At 48.0% G+C, this 26,191-nt stretch overlaps 2 protein-coding genes across 2 annotated transcripts in view; both read left to right on the forward strand.

Moving 5' to 3' along the window:
* Nucleotides 1–11,977, forward strand: part of LOC128721714 (D-beta-hydroxybutyrate dehydrogenase, mitochondrial) — a 30,184-nt gene extending 18,207 nt beyond the window's left edge. The window contains exons 3-6 of the mRNA XM_053815493.1: nt 9,335–9,538; nt 11,173–11,326; nt 11,389–11,747; nt 11,819–11,977. Coding sequence (XP_053671468.1) covers nt 9,335–9,538; nt 11,173–11,326; nt 11,389–11,747; nt 11,819–11,977 — 876 coding nt within the window. The remainder of the gene's footprint in view (nt 1–9,334; nt 9,539–11,172; nt 11,327–11,388; nt 11,748–11,818) is intronic.
* Nucleotides 11,978–16,136: 4,159 nt separating this feature from the next.
* Nucleotides 16,137–25,883, forward strand: LOC128731458 (dehydrogenase/reductase SDR family member on chromosome X). Its single transcript, XM_053824582.1, has 5 exons — nt 16,137–16,610; nt 24,645–24,752; nt 24,826–25,008; nt 25,088–25,295; nt 25,370–25,883. Exons 1-5 carry the CDS (start codon nt 16,430–16,432, stop codon nt 25,761–25,763), a joined length of 1,074 nt encoding a protein of 357 aa, XP_053680557.1. The 5' UTR covers nt 16,137–16,429; the 3' UTR covers nt 25,764–25,883.
* Nucleotides 25,884–26,191: the final 308 nt, after the last annotated feature.

The following is a 26,191-nucleotide window of genomic DNA, read 5'->3' on the forward strand; positions in this document are numbered from 1 at the left end:
ATTTTGCCCACCAATAACCCGATCGATATGGGTCGTGTTGAAACGCGCCCAGTTGAGTCGAATTTTCGCGTGCGCCCTAAATAACGGAACGGATGGGCCACCCCGATAGGACATCTCCCTTTTGACTTGGCTTTCTTTTTGAAAAGAGCTATTTTCGGGTGGATTGTTAAACCAGTTTAAGCGTTGCGTCCCTTTAAGGTCTCGGAATACATTACGAGGATTATGATCTGTGCGTTCGATAGAAGGATCGTTGAACTGCGATTGATCGCCGAGACTAGTTGCTGGCAGGTTTCCACTCACCTTTGATGTAAATTTCTGCCCATTATGGTTTCGCATTTTTATGGGAGAAACTTTACTGTGGGCCCTTAAAGCCATAACTCAAAGCCACAGGATGCTCCCCGGACGTTGAGCCCTGTAACCTGTGTGTGATAATGAGCCGTGTAGGGTGTCGCTGTTCTACGGTTCTGTTCGTTGTTCTCGTTTGCGATCGTGTAAGATCAGCTCCCCCCGGGATGTCGAGATAAAAGCCAACACAAATCGCGTATCGAACCGGAGAAAGATGGCGGTGGTGATTTGCATTTAAATTTTATACCAAAATTCTTTCTATTTTACGCCCACTGCACGCTCTGGCGCGTCGAAGTCGCTGAGCGAACGCGTGGAACCCCAGTCCAAGGAACGTGTTCGGGTGTCAACCTTGAGTCGGGGCGGCTGATGCACGCGATTAACCTTCCTCGGCGTGGGGAATTTCCATCGATCACAGAGAATCGCGATCGCGGTGATCGACCGATCGGAATGACGAGGCAGCTTTTTCGATTGGGCCGGTTCTACGCCGCATTTTTCGTCGCCTCCGATGGTCAACCGCTCAGCGACGGTAATTAAGGTTTCCCCGCACCGAAGGTTCCATTTTCCGGTTTTTTTCGCTCGTTTTCTCATTTCCCATTCCCGTGGCGAGACGCGTTTGGAAAACTCATCAACAGGTGGAATGTTGGGCGCTACCCAGAATGCGATCTTTTCCGGGTTATTAACCTACCGGTTGGGTGCAAAATTACGCACGTGGCTCGAGAAATCGACCGAAATTCACCGAGAGCGTCTCGTTCCGCCAACCTTTCAGGCTCAAGGTCACGCTCTGGCAATTCCACCGTCCGACAAAATCCCGCTGCCACCTGCCCGGGGCCAGTCCGCGTGCATTAATCATAGCAATTATGCAGCCAATTGCATCGCAGCCATCGCAGTGTGTCATCAACCGCACACCATCGATCGCTTGTGCCTTGAGGGTGCGCTGGCCGGTGACGCCATTCAAGCGCCCTCTCCGATGGCTTTGTGAAATGTAAACAACGGAACGGGAGGAACGGAAAAAAAACTCACCCCCTCCTCGAAGGTCCGGAAAATCATCCGCTAGAGGGTGGAACTGAGATCGGTAACAAGCATCTTCGCGGTGAGCCCGCGAGCCCCATGATTACCTGATGACAGTTTCGCTCAATTCGTAATTATTTGCGCGAGATTACGCTGGCCGCGATTCGAACGGTGAAACCGCGCATGTAACCGTTTTAGGCACTGGGGCACAAGTTTTCGTGCGGCCCTTGAAGGGCAAGAGTGTTTCGAAGATGCGCGATTAGCCGCCGGACCGTATGATTCTAGAGGTTGCTCTTGCAATTCCGGTGTGGGAATTTATGACAAGAGATGGTTGGAAATTCCATCGCTAATTCATCATGCAGCTTTTGCGCGAATTAGCGGCACGATCACGATCATTGGGCAAACTTGCCGCACCCTTAAGGTAATGTGAAAATTCCAAGAAGAACAACCAAAGATGACTCTGGCACACAAATCTAACCCCGATGCGCATTTGCGTTCCACATCGCACCGGTGGAACGATAATGCTGTCAATTTACCGCCATCGCAATGGGCATTCTATTCAGATTATTTAAACTGCTGACACGGGAAGTAACAAGAGTGTTCCTTGCTCCAACTCACCGGACAGGAAGTCCCACCACCAACGCCCATTAGCCCCGTTAATTTATCGCACTGGAGGATAGGAACCCTTGCGCATACTTGCTTGATTGACTGGGGCAGGATTCTCGCTCCGCCGGCGCTCCTCGGGCACACTCACAATATAAAACCAATCCTACACTGTGACTTATGCAGATGACTGCCGGTTCTGGGGGTTTCTAGCACGGAGACTTTGAAGCTACACTAGTGTCGCAACACTCTGCAGTCAGTTCTGTCTGTTCTCCGGAACGGTTGGGTGCGTACTGAACTCGATGCGATCGCCAGCGAGCCCTCGATCACCCTTCAACGTCAGCGTCGCCGGCAGCAACCGCGACGACGACGACGACGACGACTCCGCCGGCAGCAACGACACCTTCCGTTCACCGGGAATCGCATTGCGAAGGTTTCGCGCACGCGCCCGCACCAAGGTGAAGGAATTTCGAATGCAGCATGCTTTTCCTCGCCAGCAAAATCCGATGCATCTCTGGCCTTGGTGGCGGTTAAGCCCTTCACAATCGCTGGATCGCGTCTGCACCAAAATAAGACACCCAGAACTGTTAGCGCGCACGCGCAAGGACCTTCCTGGTGGTGGACTTTCCCGCTCTCTTGCTCCTTTTTTTTTAAACTCACGCAGCCGTAAAACAAGATGCACTTGATCGCGTGGGCATCCTTGGGGCGGCTGGGTGGAAAGTAATGCAGAAAATTACTTTCAGGAACAGCGTCTGAGGCCGTACTGACCTCCACCAACAATAGCTTGCTGGTTTCCAATGACGACTTTTTAGTTTAATGTTTAATTTATCTTGCACAAGTGCGGTTGTCATGCTCCAGCCACTGCACAAACTGCGAATCGGAAGTGATACGCCGTCATTTCGTCGCATGATAAAGTGTTGCTTTAATTATTCCTCCCAACAGGCGTTCGACGATCGGTGCACACTTTCGCACGTCGCGCCTTTGTTTGCTTTCTAGCCGTCAACATCCATCTACCAGCTTCATCTTCAAACGCACAATTCCACCCCGAGGGGAGGACCGATGTCCTTCACAAAAAAAGGGCATCAATTTAGCTACATGAGGTAGCGATTCTCGGGAAACGTTTCTCGTCTGGGATTTAGCCAAAAGGGCGAGACAAAAAAAAGCACCCATCATTCCTTACGCACTACCACCAACCAGCGAGGCAGGTTTGCGCCAATTTTTCTCCTCACAAAAATTTCATTTCGAGCACCCTTGACGGCGTGTACCGGACACGGGACTCGGTGCGTTCCCGTTCGGTTCAGCATCAAGCGTCTGGTTTTGTTGATGTGACGTCACATTGCGCGTGATTGACACGCGAGTGGACCCACTTGCTTTGAAGGGTACTTACAACGCTGCTCGACACTTTTTGCCAAGTGAGCGTGGCCCACGTTGCTTCGCCGACGAAGGCAGGAGCCACCGAAAATATTTACAGAGCCGTGCATTTGTGCGATCGCCATTACTGCAGCGTTTTTTCTTGCAGTTTGATGTGTACGCCTAAATGTATGCAATATGTAATGACTATTTATATTAATTTTATGTAGTAATTTTATTGCGGCGATTGTACTATTTTTGACGCAATGCATTTCCTGCTCAGAAACCGGCCCGATGACCCTCATCCCATGTGCATTGCAACAACCACATGCACACGCTGAGATTAACTCGCTTGGACGGTGAATTTTCGAACGTACAATCGAAGGTTATGTCAATGGATCGGTAATCGCGGTACGTTTTGTCGCCAATCACCGCTCCCGGGTATTTCTGAGACAATGCACCCATGGTGCAAGGTCACGATCGGTCTACCAATATATACGGTTATAGTGCCAGTCTATCCCACACACCTCACGTGAGCGTAAGTGCGTTTTCGGTTCCGGAATCATTTTTGCGCCACCCGGAACGGGACCCAAAGAGAGACCACTACGCATCCCACAGTCGATATAGACGAACAAGGGTCAGCTTTGCGCGGAGTAGATGGCTTCCATAACTCAACCAGCTCGTTACATTTACATACCGATGGCCACCCAATCGTTCCTACATAATAGAAACGCCCCGTAAAACACGAAAGATACGCCCCGGGGCAATACGGTTGAGCGGGCAATGGAACGCAACGGCCTGGTTGCTGTCGAACGCCCTCGTGAAAGGACTCACGCACACACACACATTCCGGGCGTGGGAGCGTGAATGGCAAAACTTTCGATCGCCCCCCCAACAAGACATAGAGCTCCGTGGGGGGGGGAGGGAAAAAGAAAATAGAGCCATTTTCCCAAGCTCAAGCCACGTGGGTGGAGTAAGAACACAAACCCCAACTCTATCGGATGACCGAAAGGAGCGGAGGTCCTTCTGCCGGGTATCGACCCGATCGGTGAATCATCACCACCATCTTCCGGCACCCGCAATCCTCACACAATTAGCCTCCGGGAATGCCAACCGGATCGAGATGCCGCAAATGTCGAACCACCGGGGTCTGATTTCATATTCATGGCCCGGTTCCGATGGCCATTCGAATTGGCCGACCGGCAAACGTGTGCCCGCAGATCCTGGCATGCGAGACGTGAACCGTTTCACACGTCGTAAAGTGCCACACAACGGGGACCCATGGGTTCTGACCTTTCGAAGCCTTCGTCCCAGCCCAAGCTCCTGTTATGGTGTACTGCTGGCAAGGATTACCCCATGGGCGCATTCCAAACTCATCGGAAAGCCCCCGGAAAAATAACTACACCACCACACGCTTACACGTCCCGACTTGTGTGGCGTTGATTGTTCGCATTCCGAGGCATGGGAAATCTGAATACTGATTGCTATCCGTCGTCCTTCGTGGCGTGCACGAGAGCGACGCAAGCAAACAGCCCCATCCCTCTGGCGGAGAATATAAGAACTGGCATACCCCGACGACATCACGTGGGCAGATGAGTCACCTAAAGGGCTTGCTGGCTCTCGTTGGAATTCATTGACAACCTCGCCACCGAGGCGGACGGGAGATTTTCATTCATTCATTTCCCACCCGGTTTTCTTTTCTTTTCCTTTTTTCGTTTTGCTTCTCTCCCCCTGCCGTAGGGAGCAAAACGCCCACGGAAAGAACCCGTGAGTTGCGTGGTGTGACTCGCAGCTCAATGAAATAGTGCGCAGATTCTGCCACCAGCAGCAACGAGCGATATGCGCTCGAAAAAGGCCCCCCAAAAGCCCACATCTCGCGCTTTTCTTTCGGCCAGACAAGGTCGACAGGGTGGGATGAACGGAAAAGCCTTGCCGTCACTGTTGCTCCCCCTACCGACCCGCCGGTGGTAAGCGACGCCGGAAAGATGGCGTCGGTTACGCACGCAATCGCCATCGAGCCACCGAACCCGTGGCTGGAAATGGCGGCAGTGAAAACGGACGAAAGAAAAACAGCGTCTCAATGCAGAAGAACGTGGTGTGGAGGCTGTGAGCCACGTTTCCACCGGCTCGGTGGTGACGTAGCACCGAGTGCCGCCATTCGAACAGAACCAATAACAATAAAAGGATCAAAGGGGAGCCCCGAACGAATGGACCAAAGACGCCAAAGGGACCGTCGAATGGAAGAAGAAAAATCTACGCGTTAAAATTGATTCGAGCGCAAGGGGTAAGGAAAAACGAATGCGAAGTGCGAAAGAACAAGCACTAGCACGAGAAGGGAAAAACGAACGCGTATCATAAAAATAAGACTAGAAGCGAACGCAATGTGGGAAGATTTGTGTAATGGCTTTCTGGTCGATGAAGCGCCTGAATGTATGTGACGCATTCGCATTCGCAGCACACGTTTTCTTCTCGTCTACCAACCCGAAAAACCCCCAACGGACGGGGCGTTTGTGGAGCTTTCTCCCTTTTTCTCACTCTCCCTGGCTGCTTGGGGAAAGGCTGAAGCTAAAAAAAAGGATAATTCTGATTCATCTACGTCTCCGCCGTGCTGTTTCGCGCGTTGGCGTGGGAAACAAATTCTGTCGCCTGTCTTGTGCCACCGATCGAATCATCCTACCGGGGCGGGTTGGAGGCGGTGCAATGGTGCAGTTTGGGGGTGGCTATAGGACCAAAAACTCGAAAAGTGCTCGCTCGCGTGGGCATCATTCCTTGGTGGGTATTAATTTCGTCATTGCAGAAGAAAGTTGCCACCCATAGCGCACCGTTGGTCGTTCTTGTCGAAGCTCGCAGAGGTTTTCGCCATTTTTTTTTCTTTTGTAATGTCATCTAGTTGGGCGAGCTTTCCCGACAGCGCTTTCCCTTCAGCGCACTCTTGGCACCGCATCAAGCGGCCGGTGGTTGGGTTGAATGAATTATGCTTCCACTTCTGCCGCCATTATCAAGGTTACGGAACATTGTGCCCATGATAATCACAATAAATTATCCCGCCCGGTAGCGAGAGGAACGGAGGCCGTGAGGCGGGTGTCAATTGTGCTCTCTCACCGGCCCGGGCTGGGCCCTCGGGTGAGATGCAAAGATTTGCGTTTCGATTTGATGCCTCACCCCGATTCTGGTTTAACCTTCACCGTGAGCGATGAGCTGACGAAGCTCTGGCTCGAAAACCAGAGCCTAACGGGCGAAAGTGTTTTTAAAGCCTGCAACGGGCTTGAGTGGAACGACCGCTGCCGGTAGGTTCGTTTGTTTCGTCTAGTAAATATTTGTTTTTATTTTTGCGACAAACGTTCCTCACCGTTTGCAATCTCGTTACGGATAAGTGGACCCTTTCAGAGGAACTCGATCGTCACGATACTGATCCGTTTCGTGAAACGAAATGAACCGTTTTGGGGTATTTGTGTTTGAATATATTGTTTGCTCGCAGCTACTTGTAGCTATTGTAGCTAGTTCTATAGCAAGATTGCAGTATTCGGCTTTGTTTATCTAATTGGATTGACATTCACTTTGCTCAGCTAACGAATTTTGACACCATCTGGGAAATGTACGAGTTTCAGACGCAACATTCTCACTACTTCGGTTGCAGTTTGGTGCATGCCATCGATCACAGAAAATAGATAATTGTTGCGCTGATTTAACTGACTTAACTGGTTACTGACTAAACACTAATGATAAAGATTACCTTAAACTAAAAGTAGATGTAAATATAAAGAGGGTACATACTGAGCAATTCACATCAAAATTTCAACTCACAGTCGCATGATTCAATTCACTCACAAGCAGATTCAATTTCTCTAACAGATTATATTCTAAGCTTCACTAGATCACTTTTCTTTATTTTAATGCTAACGTCTATGTTTGAACAAGTTATCCAACAAGGACAAGAAAAACTGGCACGTGTAAAAATCGTTGCACCATCACATCAATACATTTTCCAACGTTTTGTTACTACCTTCTGCGAGCGACTGATTTTGGAGAAATACTGATACTCGTTTATGGCGAGAATTGGCAGATAATTAAATACAGATGGTTTCGTATTGAAAAAGGAATAATTTGTATCTATATCTACAAAAGAGGAATGTTTTGTTTTTTCAGTTGGATTTCAAACACAGCAGTTCTTGGAAAAAAAAACTCTCCTGTACCTACGGTACGCGGCTTTTCAAATCATTTTTTGTGATCAACTTTACTTCACTAATTAAATTATTGCTGATTAAACTAGCTTAATACCAGCTTAGATTTTTATAGAGTTTGATAAAATTGTAAGGGTGATTTCCCTTACATTAGAATGTGACGAATCTCCGCATTTACACCGAGGCTGCTGGTGAGCAACCGTTTTCTAGTTGCGCCGCAGCATCTGTGCTACAAATTCACTGAAGAAGAAGCTCGAGCTTGGGTCGATTCATCAGGCTGTTTACTTGCTACCCCCGGCGGGAGCCGTTAAACGATGTGAGTGAAATTTTCCACGAAAACAGTGGCCTCCGGCAGTCTGCCAGAACATCACAGCGCGTACCGCTCTCGGGGATGATTTGTGAGATAATAATAGCGTTGAATAAAATATGAACCGTTCGCAATCGCGCGCCCATGGAACCCCCGAAAAAAGGGCTCTGTGAAAGCTTAATCGGTGCATCTGTCGATTTCGCAGACATAACTACACCTGCACGAGCTGCAAACACGTGCTGGGCTTTCTTTGTTACTTGTTCTGCTTATCGTGCGCTTAATTGACATTGAAAATTCATCAGACGCACCACGATGCGAATCAACCTCCCCTTGTGTCGTTGTGTATTCATCCGGAGTATTCGGCATTTATCTCTGCAGCGCTCGTTAGACGTTACTTGCGGTAATTTTATGTTGACGAACGTTAACAGATCAAAAAGGAAGCGAAAAATGAAGCCACCATTGGCACCCGCCGTTACATACATTCCCGGCGAATGCGTAGCGCGTTTACTGCCTAATTCAGCAGGCGTACGTGGGGTGGGGCTGGAATTAATGCTCATTTTCGATGTCTGAATTTATGCACCCGGCTAGCGCCGCTGGATGGGTTCATTATGAGCAATGTACACATCAACATTCGACAAACAGCCGCGTACGAAGGCGACGCACGCGAAATTAAATTAAACACAAACATCACCTCGCAAAAGCCAGTCGGTGACAGCTGTATAACAGTATAACAGAAACGAACGCAACGCGTTTGCTCGTTGCTACTCGATTTGTGACCAGTATTTCTCATCGTAGTAGCCACTGTGAGGTCCTTGTGCCCGCTGGAAGCACCAAAAGTAATGAAAAGCTATTTTAATAGCTCAGTGCGTGCGTCGCGCCAGGGATGAGATCGCAAGTATGATTTTTATCGTGCCGCATCCGACGCGGAACGACACGTGTTCGGTTTCGCAATCGAGGCTGGGCAGCTGAACAAACACACTCTTTTGGTGGGCGAGTGGGAAGTCGTACGTTTTTATTCGGGTGTTTGAAAAGGAAAATAAATTTCTCGGAAACTCGTTCTTGCTTTCTTAATTCCGCATATGCCTTCTTGCCTTGGGGTTCGACACCTGGGGAACACTATTCAATAGTTTTATAAATAGTACCAATGGCTCGAAATTTGACTCCATTCAAGGATTGGTATGAGATCGGACTAAAAAGATTAGCCACTTCAAAAGGATGTGGGCTTTGATGAATCATACCTGTCCAGTGTCCTAACGATTGAAGCATTGGATACCTGATCCTGTCGGAATGTTTTCCACACTTTTTGAGAAATTTTATCGGCCATCACGTCCCCGATTGACGTCGATAAATGAGTGGACATTTCTTGAAAGCGTAGCTCTTGACCCTCGAGAAAATTAATTATTGGGAAAACTTTAACGAGCCGTATGAATGGCTCCCTGACGATGATGGAATTGTGACATGAGCCGGAGTCGGCTTGCCAGATTGGAAAGAAAAACATTCCCCAACCGCTTATCTTCTTGCCTCTTTCTTCGTTTTGCAGATCTCACCCCTGGGAAAGGCGGTCCTTGTTACCGGCTGCGAGTCACTGCTCGGCCGTACCCTAGCCAAGCGCCTGGATGACCTTGGATTCACCGTGTTTGCCGCGTTCAAGAAGCTGCAGGACAGCACCGATGCGGCCACCCTGAAGGAGACCTCCTCGGGCCGTCTGAAACTGCTCCAGCTGAATGTGACCAGCGAAGTCGAGGTAAGGTGCGGGTACCACGGGGCTGCGGGTGTCATTGTAGTAGGTGCCCATAATTTGAATATGATAATGAACGCCAGGATATCGTCCTCGTCGTCGTCGGCACGGACGTGGCCAGCTTCATTCTGTCTGTCGGTGGAGCATCAAGAACCGACATGATACTGCAATGACATTGGAACCAAGTCTTTGAGCCGCTTGGTGAAAAGTGTCAAAGTGTACGATGCTCTGACCCACACACTTTTCGGTGCACCCACGACCACCGGTGAACGTGGCAATGACTTTCGCAAAATAAGGCACACAAAACGGGATGCAAATGAATCGACGCTTTCGGACGACGTACAAAGCATTGGTTTTAAACGTTGCCTCATCATCTCTGTCGGACTTTCTGTTCTGAAACGTGTTTTCAAATGCTAAACGAAACAACATAAAAACACATTAGGTGGACCAGTAACGTATCGTTTTCCGTCGGGTGAAACTTTGAAGAGTACTTCCAAAAATACATGCCGAAAGGATACCCAAATCACGTGCTGCCCGTATAACAGCTATTCTAAGAAACCGAGTAGGCGACGGTTTTGCCTTAAATTGAAATAAAACATGAGCATCTATTTCCAGGAATGGTTGTAGTTAGGTTCCCATTTTCCATCCCTCAAATCACCAACGAAAAACAGAACGGATTCGTTCCACTTAAATTCGTTGAAATTCAGTCCGCTTTCCCGTTTTGAGCTTTCTCATCCTACGATCACTGGCCCATTTCAGCGTTCCGTAGCCACGATTGCTCTCATGAAAGTCGATTGCGAACCAAAAAGTAAAGAAAGCACGCCTCTTCTCCTGCGTTTGACACCAGATTTTCCTTTTCCCATCGAATGTACGATTCCGCTGACCTAGTTGCAACGCAGCTGCGTCCGGTGGGTCATTTTTCAGTTCCTTCCGTTGCCAATCCTCACTCCCGCTGGGGGTGGAAGATCAAACTGCAACCGCGCGTAGGTGTGAATGGTTTATTTTCGAGCGATTTCAGTTGGTTTTCAATTAAATTATGATATATCCCTTCCCGGGAGCCGTTTGCCCTCTAAACTCCCGTTGCGTTCGCTCCATGAGAAGTCGTTGCGCAAAAACCCACGCGCTTCCTTGCTTGTACGAGCGTCCTTGCACGAGCATCCTCGGCGGGCTCGAACATCTCCCTTCGGACGGGGTGAATTCGATTGCTTTGCACGCTCCAAATACCGGAAGCTTGCCAGGGAGAGATCGCTTCGTTACAGCCGGCAAACCCGGCGGCTAACGAGATACAGTTTGTGGCGTTCGTTTTTTTTTTTTTGAATTCATGAAAAGCATGTTCTTTGCTTCCCACGGCGAGGAAGCCGTCCCACTGGTCGCCGTAGGCAGAATAAGCGGAACGTGCGGACACGTTCGTCAACATTAGCGCAACCAGGTGGAATGGTTTGGGCCAAGGATTTGGAAGCCACCCAGCAGCTAGCTTTTGGAAGGCATTCCAGAGCGTTTACGTGCGGAGCAAAATGTGTACTTTTTCCCGAGCTTTTATGCAACTTGATACTCTATACATGCTGTAACTGACAGCTTAGTGCTATTCTTAGTGAAAATGCACCCTAACGCCCTGGACCGGGTCCTTTTCTATGTTGCAGATGCTGAAGGCTTCGTTGTCCATCGTAGAACAGCTTCCCGAAGGAGAACCGGGTCTGTGGGCGTTGATACACTGCGATCTGTGGAGTGCACTCGGTGAACTGGAATGGGTTCCATTTCCCGTCCTGCGGAAGTCCTTCGATATTAACGTTCTCGGTAGGTGTTTCAGTTTGTCAATACTTTTTGACTCTTTATTGATGGCATTCATTTACCGCCAGGAGCCTCAAGGTTGACGCAGATCATGCTGCCATTAATTCGACAAAAGCAGGGTCGCGTTGTATTTCTGTCTTCGGCTCTTGCTCATTTGCCTTCGCCTGTACGAGGCGTTCCCTGTGCGACGCAGGCTGCCCTCGAAGGACTCGCTGCTTGTCTACGTCAGGAGCTGAAGCCCCGTGGTGTCGGAGTGTCGATCGTTTGTGCAGGTGAGTTGGCTGCTGGTAACGCCTGGCTTAACGACAAGGATATGCGCGAACAGGCCAAAGCAATGTGGATGCTGCTTAGCGAGGAACAACGAGTGGTTTACGGCGAAGAGTACTTCGAGCAAGCGATCCGTTCGTTGGAACCGTGTGAAAGAGAGGTATGCGCTAGATAAAATTACCCTGAGAAGGAAGTGATGCGAAAAATGTGATCGTCGTTTGACTTCCTCAGGAAGACGAGTTTCAGTCAACCGTGGTCGCTATGACGGATGCCATTGTGCGCACTTTCCCGGTTTTCCGCTACACACCACTTACGCGCCAGGAAAAGCTGCAAACCATCGTCGCCGAACATCTACCGGGAGCTTTGTACGAGATTATGTACAAAGCCTGAAATGATGCGGTTCATCTGCCAGAGATTACACGAAGATTAAGAAGCAATATTAGAAGGAAACACGAAAATGTAACAGAATAAATTGTAATACTTCAACGACATTTAGAATGACTGCTTTTGGAGACACACATTGTGACCAGCTGCTCGAAAGAAACTCCTGAAGAAAATTATACAACGTGCGAATAGATTCACATGCAGTTTTATGAATTGGTGCAATGTAAGTTTAATAATGTGCAATGTATAATTCAGCATTCATACATAAAATAGTAATATAATTTGTAGAAATACCTCTCCTTCAAAATACTATAAAGATTTCACTACATGCCGCTAGAGGGCACTTCATTGCGTGAAGCGCTATCTTGTGAATGGTAGCAAAACTGGTGAAATGTTTTGTGTAAAAATGTTTCTAGTTTTATATTTTATTGAGACTTGAAGTCGTATAGTTAAGAACTATAAAAAGAATGATCCAACAAGCTAGGAAACCAATCATCAAACATAATATCCCATTATTTGTTTCACCAACAAAGAAATTACAAGGAACGAAACCAAGGAATCAAATCCCACAATATTCACTCCGAAATTTGGTTATATTAGAAGCCAGCATAATTTTGTTTTGAAAATACGAGGCCTTTGAATCTTAACTATCGAAAAACAACAGTAATATTTATTGTAAATTTAACACAGAGATTTAACGTGCAAAAGGGTTTCAAATTGACAATCAGTGCATGTCGTTACAGCGTTACGTTTGTTGTCATCCTGACGGTACAAGCATATTCGAAAAAAACGCTACACATTTTAAATTCTTAAAATTTTTTAATACAATTATTCAACCACACAAAAACATGAACTTAATCTTAATCTTTTTCTCAATATTTTGTGTAGCCTAAGAAACTTAAATATTATAACTAATCCGGGAAAATATTTATTATTCTGGTCGAGAGCATCTTCAACTCTGTTAGCTACTGTAGCCGCTTCGTTATTATTGAGCGAGTGTTTGTTTACGTCTCTCTGAAATCAGTCGTAGTTTTGATTATGCCGTTTTTGAATTAAAAGTGAACTGTACCGTTTGTGATACGAGTTAGAAAGTGGTAAACATTTGAAAAGCCTATAGTGCTATATACTATCGTGCAGGTGGGCAGCTGCAAGCAGTGTTGTAATTGTTAGACTCCCGAGAAGTGTTTTGAACCTGTTTGAAATGACGCAATTGTAGTTAGTCATAGCGATTAATAAATAACAGCTGGTTCCGCTGAACTAGAATAAATCATCGTGACTTGAATGTAATCCTGATAGTGCCCACGTGTTTTCGTACTCACCGGCCACGCTGTCCGACCCCGCGCTGCCCCGTTATCGCTCAAAACAAAAAACAGTTGATCTCCACCTGGCGATGGAAAACTGCGAGTCCATCGCGTGACTCTCAAGAGGGCACTTTCGTAGCAAAAGAAGGCTTGTGTCTCGTAGGGCACTGCGTAGAAAAGCAGCATCACAACATCAGCAGCATCATTGCATCACCGCCCATGGGAAGCGAATCGAGCAACGTCATCATGCAATCGTGCCCACGGAAGCTCTCGCTCACGCGCGGAAATAAAATCTCGTCGTGGTGAAAACTGTTCTATCGCTTGCTTCGATGAGCACCCGGTCGAATGGGATTTCTGTGTCAATCCCACGGGCGGAAAACAAAACAGGCTGTTCCAAAGGAAAATGGTCGGTGCAATCACACAGAACAGAAGCACCTCAGCAACCATTGGAACGTCTTGGCGGGCCACCAAAGGGGAGAGGCTTAATCCATTCTAATGTATCACCGTCATCCATCTTTCTGCTTGCGCTTCTTTTTATTCGAAGTGATTTGTACCGTAATTGGCTTTCCGATACCAGAGGCTTTTCGGCCGCATAGGCAGGTCTATGGTTTTTGCGAGACGCTCGCAAAGTTGCCTCAAAAAATCCGTCAAAATAAATCCAATTAATTGGATTTTCCCCCGCACCGGGGTCGGGTTGACGTCAAACGTGAGCTGGTGATATCCATCGTTCTGTCCAAATACATGCCCCGTTTCCTGAAGCGCTTAAGGATGATGATGATGATGATGCGAATGACGGCCAAGAAACACCGCTTGAAGTATGTTTGATTTGTGGCCCCAACCTCTGAGTTGGGTTTCATTTTGCTGCTCCTCACGTAATGTTAACTCTTCGTGGTCGTCGCGTGCTTGTTTTTGCGCAGCGTAATTCCTTCAATTAAATCAGGACATCGCAATCGTAGGATGTATCATCGGTTTGCTTTATTCATTGTTTCAGAAATCAGTTGTCCGATTATCCGATTGTGGTGCATCTGATTGCAGGAAAGTGCACGATTTTATGTACAATTTATTGTTTTAAGTGAGCGCTTGTGGCACAACGCAACCAGTCAATGCTTAGTAGTCAATGTGTTAACGCATCGAGCCGAGTGATATATTCCAAAACAAGAAAAAACCCCAAAACAAATCCCCACCGCTTCTGAAAAGCGGATTTTTATCGTCCGCTGCACGCTTATCTGCTCACATAAAATCGACCCGAACCGAGCCTTAACCCACCCTTGCGCGAAGATCACGGTCTACACCCCTGAAACCGCGCCACGGTAGCAGGGTTACATCACCGAAGTTAATTTTACGTTTGTAGTCTTTTTCGTCGTGATTCAGATAGACGTGTTATTTGTGTCTCTCGAAACTGGTCCCGTCGGACGATAAACATTGAAAAATGCAGATAAAATGCGTCTGCTAGCGTTCGGTTAACTCAATTTTTTGTTGCTCTCGTTCATTTCCGCATGAAATGGAATCATCTTTGCGTTTCCCGTGCGAATATGAGCCGCTAGCAGATGACTTTGATGTGTGCTGAAAGCTTTTCGAAGAGCATCCACCCCAAGAACAACATCGGAGAAAGAAGCACGTTCTTACCGGCAGCAGCAACAACAGCTGCAAAAAAAAGGCACATTCAAAGTCAGCAACCCATGGCTAATGATTTTAACCTTCACGCGCTCGCACTGGAAGGCTCCTCGAGCAATCATTGTTCAATTGCGCTTGGCGTGAGGAGTTCGTTTCCAACGCAAACGCACACACCATCGAAGATGGGCGATGGAACAAGTGCTTCATCCCATCGCAATCCGCAGCATCTTTTCGATCTTTCGAACCCGAACGCGCTGCCTGGCGCGATCGTTCGGCCATGTAAATCGACCACTTCATCGCCTCGGTTCGGCTCGTTTCACATCCAACGATGGTGGAGGGCGACGGTGTGGTGTTACGCAATCGTGCTTTGGTCGATGGGGTTGCCAAATCCGCGCCCCGAAATGGGCTCGTAGTTTCTCAACCGAAAATAAATTACAAACATTATGCTACTTTTCCATGGGCTACCGGTGAGTGGCGTTTTTTTTTCTCTCGAGGTTTGAGATCGATTTCCTTCACTAATAAAACCTCAGGCCTCAAGGGCACGGGATGAACCTCCCCTTCGTAGGGTTTGAAAACACCACCAATACAGCGATCCCCTTTGGCAATGAATTAGAAGTTGTTTTCAACTGATGCTTCTTCGACCATATCTTAACTTTAGTGCTCGTTTTCTTCGGGTGTGTTTAATCATTCTCTTCCTGTTTGTGCTGGTTCTAAAACAAAAAAGCGTGTTTCCATTCTCAAAGCAAGCTCCTACCAAAACGAAACCCAAAGCTCACTCTCCACTCAGAGCGGTGGGAGGGAGACTGTTTTTTTCTCCCATTGATTTTGTTCCCTCTTGAAAACCCCTCTTCCAATCTCCCGGTTTCAATCCCATACCGCTTTGCCGTTCGCGATCGCGTTCGTCGCTTGCGTCACGTAGAAGTCTCCGGTGGAAAAGAAATGAAAAGAAAATAGAAACAAACGGCCGTTGCGGCCAAAATTCGAAGCATGGAAAGTGTATGTGTGTCTGTCACTACCAGCTGCCTCTCGTCCTCTCCCAGCTCCACCCAAAAGGGGTGGTGTCGTGGCCGCAAAGTCGACCCATTCAGCGTCAACGTGCCACGATCGTGCGACATTCAATCTTCAACCGCTGGCGGAGCAACGTGCGGAACGCGCGTGGACAAATTCATCGTAGACGAACACGTGTTCCATCATTTCAGGTGTGGCCAGTGTTTCTTCTGTTGTGCGTGTGCGTGTGTGTGTGTGTGTGGAGGTGTTTAAGGGAGTTGTGTGGAAAAGCGCAAAGAAACCATAGAATACGATCGCGATCGCGGTCAAGCCTAACGGGAACGTTCGGAATTTAGTCACCACTTCATCGCGGGTGAAACGCGACGTGAATTGAATTCGGTGTCCAAAATCGGAAGTTTGATCGCTCTTTTTGCCCCACAGTTAAACGTTGAGTTGTTCGAGGCCGAGCAGCTCGTTAGTCGCTCTTAATTAGTGCAGCAGTGGAAAGTGCAACCGGAAACTGGAACCGTGACATCGTGATTCAACAGACCACAAGATGGGTCTACTGTTGATCATCGGCGCACCCGTTGGGTTGCTATTGGCCATCTTTTTCTTCATGAAATCGTCGAAAGAAATGCCCAAAAACTGGGCACAATTCGTGTGTGAGGTGCGGATGCAAATCTGTGGCTTTCAGGCGCTGCTGGACGATTTCATTATGCGACCGAGGAACAAAGTTGGTAAGTGTTAGGGCGCTAGATACAAAGCACCATTTTAGCCTGCCGAACGGACCATTCGCGGAGGAACTGGTTTTGGGGTTTTGAGATTTGAGAAGCTGCGTGGCAACCGTCGGAATCGGTGCTCGAACGTTCCACACGCTTTGGATCGAGCGTTAGATGATTTAACGGCTGGCAGTTAGATTTCGGCTCGCGATCAAATGCGATGTTGTACCACGGGGGATTTTGAGAGATCAAATTTGTTGGTATACCTTTTTCTTCTCTCCATTTGCAAACCACCGAGTGGTGGGAGAAAAGAGAAAGGATCGGAAGGTTATGAGGCGAAGCAGCGATGGCTTGCAATTGTCTTTTGTTTTGGTTACGTCTCCATTTCCCAACCAACGTCTCGTAGCTTTGTGGAGCAATGTGACCATGAATTATTATGTCTTACAGGGTCGCAAGGTTTAATGATACTTTACGGTCATGCAGTTGCTTGCCGCGAATAATTGGCAAAACAAAATGAAATTTTATACTTCGAAATACATGTTCGGTAGCTCATTATAAATGCTAGTTTCTTCGTTTTTGAATACTCGTTCATTTTGAACGCACAGTAAAGGTCTTCTGCAATGCTTCGAAATTCTTACTCAATATCCACCAGTTGCCGACAGACGTCAATTGATCGAAACAGTGAGATTTTGGAAAAGGTCAGTTCATACCGATCGTAACTGAAGGATGTTTTGTTACAAAATTGCTCTCCATCGAAAGCTCGGCGCTTTTTGTATACCTTTTTCGAGCTCAATAGGCTCTTTGCATGCCTACCTTCGTGCTCAATGATTATCAAAGCGTAATATAAGAGTCACCGCTAGTAGTCATGCGATCGGGAAAGACGTGCGTCATGCACGTTGCATCCGTCATCAGGTTAGATGGATTTCAAAGAATCAATTTACAATTCAATTTAGCTTTAACTTTCTTGAAAACATCCTACAAAGTAGTGTCTCACCAATCCTCTACCCGATACGACCAGCGTTTAATTGGCCACCAAACGACGTACGCGAGCGGTTCGTGCGCAAGCATACGAGATGCAATCGCTTACCAAAAGTGCATCATTTATTATCGGCGCTAAAGCATATGTATTAAGTGCGCGTCCACTCATTACCAATAAACACACACGTGCCGTGGCCCGCTTTGGTTGGCCATCGGCGATGATCCGCGCGTCCTCGCCAATCCATCAAGTGCCTCGGCCGTTGGTGTGCAAATTCGCACCGTCGGATTTCAACACATTACCGATTGAAATCCTGGCAAACTATAGCGCAACGGCGGACGGATAATTTGATGGTGGAACAATTCGCAAACGAGCAAAGATTCACAATCAACATAAATTACAGCGCGAGCCAAACGCCCGAGGGTTGCGTTGGGTGCTGCATTGTTGTTAACTACCGTTTTGCGATTGCATTATCTGATATTGGGCTGATGTCATAAGGTGAGCGGTAAGGGGCGTTTTAGCGTCGCCTAGCCATTCCGACGCCTACGGGTAGGGTTTTAGCTGCCCATCACGCCCACCGTTGACAATCGAACCAGCCAGTGTAGATGCGGACCGAGTGTTAATAGCTTTTTAATTAGCTGCTGCTCGGTGAGACCATCAGCCGTTTTCCCGCCACGACCGAACACAAAACGCTTTTAGTGCGCGTTTTCCCGGCTCGATGCTTTTCCCACTGGAAGGGGGCTTAAAGGCGGAACCGGATTTTCGTCGATGCATGAGGCACTCCTAATCGAGGGCTCCAATCAAACGCGTCCGTTGTGTGCCGGTAAAACCAGTGCATTTTCCACGTATCCATACTCTTTCACGGTAGATTATGCGATCGAAGCTTGCGCTTAGGCTTGGCTTCGTAATCAGCAGATGCGGAGATGCGCATGATGTGCCGAACCAAGCGGTTCTCCTGATGTTTGCCGAGTGCATCGGAAACGACGTGCCGCGAAAGGAAGAGGACCGGTTTGAGGGCCACGTCCAGCGTTTGCTATCGGTCAATAAGTATTGGCCATTGGTGTGTTTGCCTTCGAAGATGCACAAACAATCCCATCCATTACGGTGCCAGCTTGGCCAAACCCTTGATGCTTGCCCTTCTCCTTGAGTTTCTCGAAGCACACCTTACCCAGGCTGGGTGCTTTAAACGAGGCAAACGGCAAACAGCCGCCGGCTTCTAAAGGGCATCTCCCCGCATTCCCGGTGCTCCCCACGCAAACACCATTCTTGCCCGTGGTTCCGAGTGCGAATTGCTAATCGCAACACATTCGATCCATTACCGCACTGCCGGGATTGAGGGATTATTTCCGCATCCGGCTGTTGCGATGCCGCATGCGATTGATATTTTCATGCCTTCGGTGTGTGGGCGGTTTCGGGGTCAGTGGTTGCCGTTGTAAGGCAGTGTCTTTTGAGGTAAGTGTGCGGATCAAATGGGTAAAATGGGGCGTGTGTGTCCATTTGCGGACGATTCGTGCCATTTTGCAGCGATTCATCAAAGTTGCACATTTCAAAGGGTTATCGTTACAAGATGTATGAGCTTTTAGTACATCACACCTGTCATTGTTTTAGAACAATGGATGATCCTTGAAGCATTGGCCAAACTTTTATAAGTTTTCATGTGTTTTTTTTTTTCAATTATCAAACCTCTCGTTAAATTTCACCCTGCATAATACAAGTTGTACGAAGTGGAAGGCACATTTAGGGAGACATTTCTGATTAAAGTGGCTTATGTTTCTGTCCGAAAATATTTATCTGGAAATTTGAGCTGCCAATTAAATGCTGTTTCTCGTGGTGCGATCATACAAATGACTTTTGTTGTAAATATGTCTCTCAGAATTTCAAGAAATCTTTGCCATCAATATAATAATGTTTCCATGAACTGGTGGGAATGCCTCGTTGTTCGAAGCCACTGGACTTTGTCCGCGTTATTTATCTACTCAGACCGATTTTTAAGATAATGCAATTCCGAGTAATGAATGTTAATTGCAGCAGATGAAACTGGATAGCTCGTTTACCTAGAAAACCCCACGCAAGCTTACAGCCAGGCACCAAATAAACACAATCACTAAGCTCGTTTACTCAAGCGAACAACTCCACCATCAATTCCTGGTTAGCAAACTGGCAAAACAATTTTCCCACCAAAAGCCTGTCCAATTTCCTCCACCCCCTCCTCACGCTTACCACAAATCGGTGCCGGACTCCGGTATGCGGCTCCGGCCGATAACCAACGGATACGGATGCAGAACCTCCATCACGTCAGCCTGTTATCGGACGGCGACGCCAAATCGGCTTCATCCGCCGTTGGGAAACAATTTTCCACTGCAGTCTTCGAACGGCTGCGCACCGTGCCTCAGTAACGCACCGTTGCCCTTTCGACACCCTGAATTATGAGTGGCGCAACGAGCAAATCGGCCCCGTCCCGTCAATGGTGGCGCCAAACGAGCATGATTTATCATTTTCCGCCCCATCCGAGGAGCGGAAAATCCTCCACCAGGCAACCAGGCCGAGGCGCGCAACCGGGGTGCAACCGAAACCCTTATCGCCGCCGGAATCGACACGGATTCGCTAAATTGGGTTTGCAAATGAGGTTAAGTCCATCCGAACGATGCTTTCGGTGCAATTGGGCGGAAAAACGTCAGCACACACGGACACACACACACACACACACGCGCGCGCGCTAGTGAGCAAAAATCGCACCCGAACAGCTTGAAGCCCTCGGCCTGCTTCGATCGTTTCGTTGCCGCTGCCAACGATTGCTGGAAGCGTGTGCATTGCATCGAAATGCAATTTGCGGCATGTTTTAGCATCGGTGGTTTTCCACGCCAAACCGTTCCCGGCCCGATTTTCCGTCTTTTACCGCTACGCGGTCAGCAACCATCTCTCGCGTGCCACCAGCACCTGGATGCGCGAGGAAAGCGAAATGAAAGCGCTCGTCCTGCCGGTTCTGTCGGTGCGGGTTTCAATTTCTGGGTTAAAGCTCTCTTTCATCTTTCATCGCTGGTTGGGAGGAACGTTTTTTTGTTCTTTTTGTATCTTTTCCACTTGCATTCCGCTTGCTTCACTTTCGATTGTGTGTGTGTGCGGTTTTCCGTTAGCTTGATATCGGAATCGCGTTTGTTGAGCAGTTTATTGGTTAGTTGTTTATGGGAGAGAATAAGAATGGTCTAAATTTGCATAGATTAAGCTACCACGCCTCACTGCAACGATGCAGCGCTAGCGATTTCAATAAAGCAAACAGATTTCGTAGGAAAACAAAACAGCACAGATGCAGCATCGTACAAATGAGATCCACTTAATTACGTACAGTATCGAGCGACGGGAAGCAGCAACAAATGCGCCCTCTTTCTCGATCCATTCACGTTTGCCGGGGAAAAAAAGGCAAACCTTCAATTAATCGAAACTTTGTTAATTTTTTTTCTCCCCGCCCATCGAACTCTCCAGGAATTTCTCCTCGGCATAACAAAAACACCCATTCGTTTCCGTTTCCGCATTATCCTGGCCACCCTTCCGGTGCTTGCTGTAGCGGAAAGGCAACAGGAGTGTTCGTAGCGAAGATTTAATTATTCGATAGCCGGCAACCGACGGACCAGCATCAACTACCCGAGGACGAAACGAGCGAGGAAAATTCATTAGAATGCGCGATGCGTTCTGCTTCCTGCGCTCCTTTCTGAATCCGTTTTTTTTTGTCGCACTTCCTTCGCACCTACCAGCGATTCCTGGTATTCGAGCGATGCACTTCGGTGCATTTGCATCCGGGGACAAAAGGAGCGTAACTTTGTTGTCCACTTGGAAGGTGGATGCCATTCCGCGCCCATCTCGAAGTCATTTAAGTGCATTGTAATGGAAAATCCTTCGCGATTCGCGATGGAATGTTTTGCACGTCTTACGGCTGCCGGGCTCTGGGCGATCGCGCCCGTGACTGGAAAAACCTCAAACCGGGCAGTAATTTACAGCCCACACCGGTTCGGCGACCACTTCCCGGAAGTTCTTGATGAATCGCTTTTCCGCTTCCTTCGACAGAAAACGGAGCGAAAACTCCGTCCCGCGGGAAACAAGCGCCATTGTCGATAGCGAACCGATCCGGCCGATCCGGGTGTGGTACGTGATTTTTTTTTATTATTTTTTTTATTTCGTCCGGAAATTTTTGGAAATAATTTTCCCCTGCGGGTCCACAAAACCCTCATAATTGATTGAATCAATTTTTTATCTCCTTCCGCTTTCCCACGGGGAGCAGTGTCGCGCCGGTGAGAAGCACGTGGAGACCAGAGGGTAACCCGAAATAATGACCTGCGCCCCCGGTGGAAATCAGCGCCTCCCCATTCGAAATGTGAGCCGTTTTGCCGATCGGCTCGGAAACATGAGTCGCGATGATTAAACAATCATTTGGCCGCGACCGTGCGATTTCCACCCTTTACCCACACGCCAACTCACCGTCGCGTAATCTCGGCTCACGTGTCCCTCGGTGGGTTCGCCATGCACACCGTTAAATGCAAAATTAATTGCACAATTTTCTCCCGCGGTTCGTGCGGGTTCGCTCCTCTTTTTTCTCTCTCGTTTCTCTCCATTTTTTTTTGCAACATTCGTACGTGCGCTCGTTGGTGGCATCCGATTTCCTGTTCCGCCTGTTTTTTTTTTGTTTCAGTAGAGGTATGATGTCTGACTTTTGCCCTCGTGCAACCCCTTTTTGTGTGTTTGCAAATGTTTCGACACGCCGAGAGGACACTCGCTTCATTAAGAACCGAGGTCACCGAATTCACTCTCACGGCGCACACATACAGGCATGAAGGTGCGGGCCAATTCCCAACACAGTGGAAGCGGATGTGTCGAGCAGCGAGAACACGCCGTGCGCTTGGATGAAGGGAAAATGAGCGAAAAAAAACATCACCCATCCACCCAACGCCGCAAACTGGAAACCAATGAAATGATTCTAGCGGTGGTTTCAGATTTTTCTGCCCAGGATGTTCCGTTGTTCCGTTTTCTTCGCCGGTTGAATTGTATGTATATCTGATGCCATCCTATCGTGTGCTCCAGCTTCAACCGGCATTCCATGCCCAACGGTCGTTTCGGTCATCAAATAGGCGAACGGAATTTGCCTCGCTTAAATAGTGTCTCTTTTTTGCTGTCGACGATCCCACCGGGACCGGAACCCAATGCACCGTGATTACCTATCTGCTTGTAGGTTTAATTTTTTTCCCCTCTATTCTTCATTATGCGCTCCGTTCGGTGCTGGACCGGATATTGCATTGGATTGTGCAGCGGTCCCGACGAGCAGAACGGGCATATTACTTGCCATCTAACCGTGGGCGGATCGTGCCACAATCACTCGGCAGGGATTTGCTCGTTTGGAAGATTTAACCGAGTCTAATCGAGAACTAATTGGCAACTGTTTTGTTCTGTTCGGAATGAGAGTTTTCTTGCGATGGGATTTGAGCCAATTTTTTTGGAATTTTGCCATTTTCTTTTTGTCCCATTGCAGTACTAAATATGTACTAAATGATGCATGGAAAAATAGTAGGCGTTGTTATATCCAATGCCAGGAAGGAAAATTCATCCACTTCACGTTGAAATGTAATTTGGGATCGTTATTGCACATCAAAACGATAATTCCACACCCCACCGAGCGCTCATTAAAAGTGAAACGGAACAAAATGAAACCAAATTACTGAGCGATACTTTAAGAGCATTAAGCGCACGTGAACGGGATACCCTTGTGCGTGTTTATTTTCCTCTTTGTGTGAATGCCTATCGGTAGGAAAATAATAAAAACGAATGGACACCCGCAGCACGGGTGAAATAATCACACCTCGGTTTGTGATAATGTTCATAAAGAATATTATTTCTCGCCGATGTTGTGAAGCGCTTCTTTTTTCGTTCCCACCGTCACGCGGGGGGTTTTTCTCCAACGGCTTTGTTTTTTCGCGTGTGTGCGTGTGCGTCAATTTTTCCTTTCACCTTCATTTAAATGCATCGATACGCGAAACGGCGTGGGATATTTAGCAGCGCCAGAAAATCGATCTTTTTTATGGGCTCTTCCGGCTGCAAATTGGAACTTATTTTCACTGCACCTGTCCGTGCTGCAGAGGCGCCACACACGCACGCCACTGCAGAATATTGACACTGTCACCGCGTGGGAGGTGACAGAAAAAAGTCCACCCCCGTCCATGGGATGGATATTTTATTTTAGTTTAAAAAGTGCATTTTTTTTTATTCCTCCCTAACACGCTCCCATACAAATGAACTGCTCTGCAGCAGCATTTCGTTTTGTTGGCTGCTTCGTGCTGCATTTCCAAAGCGAGCAAACCACCGATCGTGAATTTTTCAATATCGTTCCTCACCTCTTCCCATCCTCCCACGAACACCTGAGGTTTTTCGATAATTTTTCGTTCAATTTTCTTGCCATTCATTTTCACCGCCCGATCGCACGGGCGTTCGTTTTGCGTATCCAGCCCATGGGTTTTTCCTCGATCGAGCCCGATGGGAATTAAAATTTTAATTTTCCTCCCCCGCTTGGGACTCTGCCCTTGTGCGATTTTTGCACCACCATCCTGCACGTGTGCCTGGTGCATGATAAACCGGCGACTGATGGCGGCAGGTTGGCTAGGTGACGTGCACGGGAAAAAAACACATCCCGAAAAAAATCACTCTTCACCGAATCCTCGGCAGTAGTGGCCTTTGGCGGTGCAGAGCGGGAATTTGGGCATTTATTTGGATTCAATTATGAACGTACAGACAGCACAGAATTTCGGTACCAGGCGGCAGGTGTGCTTTGTGGTCACCCTAAAGCCCTTTTCCCCGTGTGCTGTGGGCGTTATTTTTAATCAGCAGCAAACCAGCAGCTGTTGCTGCTCGTTTGTCTTTCCCACTTCATCCGTGGCGTGCTCATCAATATGAAGCCATCTTCCTGCTGCTTCATGCTGGGGAAAGTTATTTCACAAATTGGCAATCAGTGGCGTACATTCGGAAATTAGAGCCACAGTTCTCTCCTTCCCTTCGATGGCACAATCATCCCTCATCGTTCGTTTTGTTTACTCTTTCAGAACTCTACAAACAACCGGGCAAGATAGCGCTTATCACCGGTGGAAATCGGGGCATCGGTTTGCGCATCGTAAAGAAGCTGGTCGAGTGCGAGATCGAGGTCATCCTGGGTAGGTCTCTAGCAGGTTCCGGAAATAACTTTTTTCGACACAAACTGTACGTTCCTTTCCCACACGCAAACAGGCGTTCGCAATCCGGTCGATTCTCGGAAGGCGGTTGAAAAGTATCTCGAACACGCGAAGGTCCCACTCGCTAACTGCAAGCTGCATTATGAGCAGCTCGACATCGGTAACATGAAGTCGGTGCGTGAGTTTGCCGGCAAGATTGGAGCGAAGTTCGACAAGATCCATCTGCTCATTAACAATGGTACGTGGCGTGCATCTTTTTGGCGAATAAAATTGCGCCTTTTAATACGTGTCCTTTTTCTCAACATATCCCCTTTCAGCTGGTGTGATGAGCGTCCCGTTCAAACTAACCAGCGACGGGTTTGAATCGCACATGGCCATCAACTACTATGGACACTTCCTGCTGACGCATCTGCTCCTGCCCAAGCTGAAGGCCGCTGGTACGGTCGACTGTAAGGCGCGTGTGGTTAACGTGTCCTCGTGCGTGCACAAGATCGGCGAGATCGACTACAACGACATCAACAAGCTGTACGTGTTACCGTTGGCATTTTTGCTGTTGTCGCATCCTGGTCATCAATAAAATGGGTTTCTTTTCCTTGTAGCAATAACTATTACCCGGCGGACGCATACAACCAGAGCAAGCTGGCCCAGGTCCTTTTCGCTAAGTACCTGAATCTAGTGTTCGAAGAGGAAGGCCTTCCGATTCTGGCCAACTCGCTGCACCCGGGTGTCGTCAATACGGACCTGTTCGAGCACTCAAGCACCAACTACATCCCGTGGATTCGTGCGCTACTGTTCAAGAGCCCGGAGGAAGGTTCACGCACCGTCGTGTATGCGGCCATCTCACCCAAGGTGGAGGCGCGTGGTGGCTGTTACCTGAGCAATTGTCGGGAGGCGGCCAGCCATCGCTTCTGGAGCAACTCCGTCCAGTGCGAGAACCTGTTCAACCTCACCTGTGATAAGCTCGGCATCAATGACTTCTTCTACAAACGCTAGGCGTGGTTGCAGGTGTCTCCTTTTCCCTGTTTGTTTCTTTTTTGACTGCGGCACTTTATCACGCGGCGTTTCCTTTTGATAATGAAACATGAACAAAGCGTACTTGCGGTAGAATGTAAAACGAGAGAAGCTTGCGTTTACTAAATTATGCAGAGCAACGATGATGACAATTCGGAGGGCGGGACTGAGCGCCGATTAAGTAATTATTCCGCCACGAAAAGAATAACCATCGACCGAATAGGGTTCGTCGGTGCGAAATTGGTTGTGCAAACACAGGGTTAATGGGTGAAATGGGACCGGATATGAAACGCAGGAGCAAAAAGGGATCGCGAGCGTACAAAGGTAGTATCAATATTTGGCTTTCCCATTAAAGGCATTTGATTTCGCTCCAAACGCACTTTCCGGAAGAACCCACCCTGCAGGTAGGA

The sequence above is a fragment of the Anopheles nili genome, chromosome 2, assembly GCF_943737925.1.
Source record: "Anopheles nili chromosome 2, idAnoNiliSN_F5_01, whole genome shotgun sequence".
Lineage (NCBI taxonomy): Eukaryota > Metazoa > Arthropoda > Insecta > Diptera > Culicidae > Anopheles > Anopheles nili.

Bases quoted from the DNA above. Each gene is read 5' to 3' on its own strand.
- LOC128731458 (XM_053824582.1), top strand. From the start codon at position 16,430: ATGGGTCTACTGTTGATCATCGGCGCACCCGTTGGGTTGCTATTGGCC. The intron at 16,611-24,644 runs GTAAGTGTTAGG...TTACTCTTTCAG, and splicing joins GCGACCGAGGAACAAAGTTG to AACTCTACAAACAACCGGGC. The intron at 24,753-24,825 runs GTAGGTCTCTAG...ACACGCAAACAG, and splicing joins CGAGATCGAGGTCATCCTGG to GCGTTCGCAATCCGGTCGAT.